Source organism: Penaeus monodon, chromosome 34, assembly GCF_015228065.2.
Source record: "Penaeus monodon isolate SGIC_2016 chromosome 34, NSTDA_Pmon_1, whole genome shotgun sequence".
NCBI classification, from domain to species: domain Eukaryota; kingdom Metazoa; phylum Arthropoda; class Malacostraca; order Decapoda; family Penaeidae; genus Penaeus; species Penaeus monodon.
Genome location: NC_051419.1, coordinates 30,848,013 through 30,848,239, shown reverse-complemented (window position 1 = coordinate 30,848,239; position 227 = coordinate 30,848,013). Strand labels below are relative to the sequence as shown.

At 43.2% G+C, this 227-nt stretch overlaps 1 protein-coding gene across 4 annotated transcripts in view; it reads right to left on the bottom strand.

Annotated features, from left to right (window-relative positions):
• LOC119594713 (gamma-tubulin complex component 2-like) overlaps nt 1-227 on the bottom strand; it is a 15,511-nt gene that overhangs the window by 12,489 nt on the left and 2,795 nt on the right. For all 4 annotated transcript variants that reach the window (XM_037943770.1, XM_037943773.1, XM_037943769.1 and 1 more), the window contains one exon: nt 60-224. In XM_037943770.1, coding sequence (XP_037799698.1) covers nt 60-224 — 165 coding nt within the window. The remainder of the gene's footprint in view (nt 1-59; nt 225-227) is intronic.

The window sequence follows — 227 nt, the reverse complement described above, 5'->3', positions numbered from 1 at the left end:
AAAAAAAAATAACTAGTTTGCATGGGGTCCACTAAACCTTATAAGAAATAATTACTCACTTTCTGCTCTTCAATTCATCGTACTTGCTGAGAAAAGCCTGAGGGTCTGGCGCATTTTCTGCCAAGATCCTTACTGCGCTTGAAGCCGACACCTGAGTATTGATAAAGTGCTGTACCGACTGGCCCAACGTTTCGGTGTATCTTTCAGCTGCGTCTTTGCTGATTCTG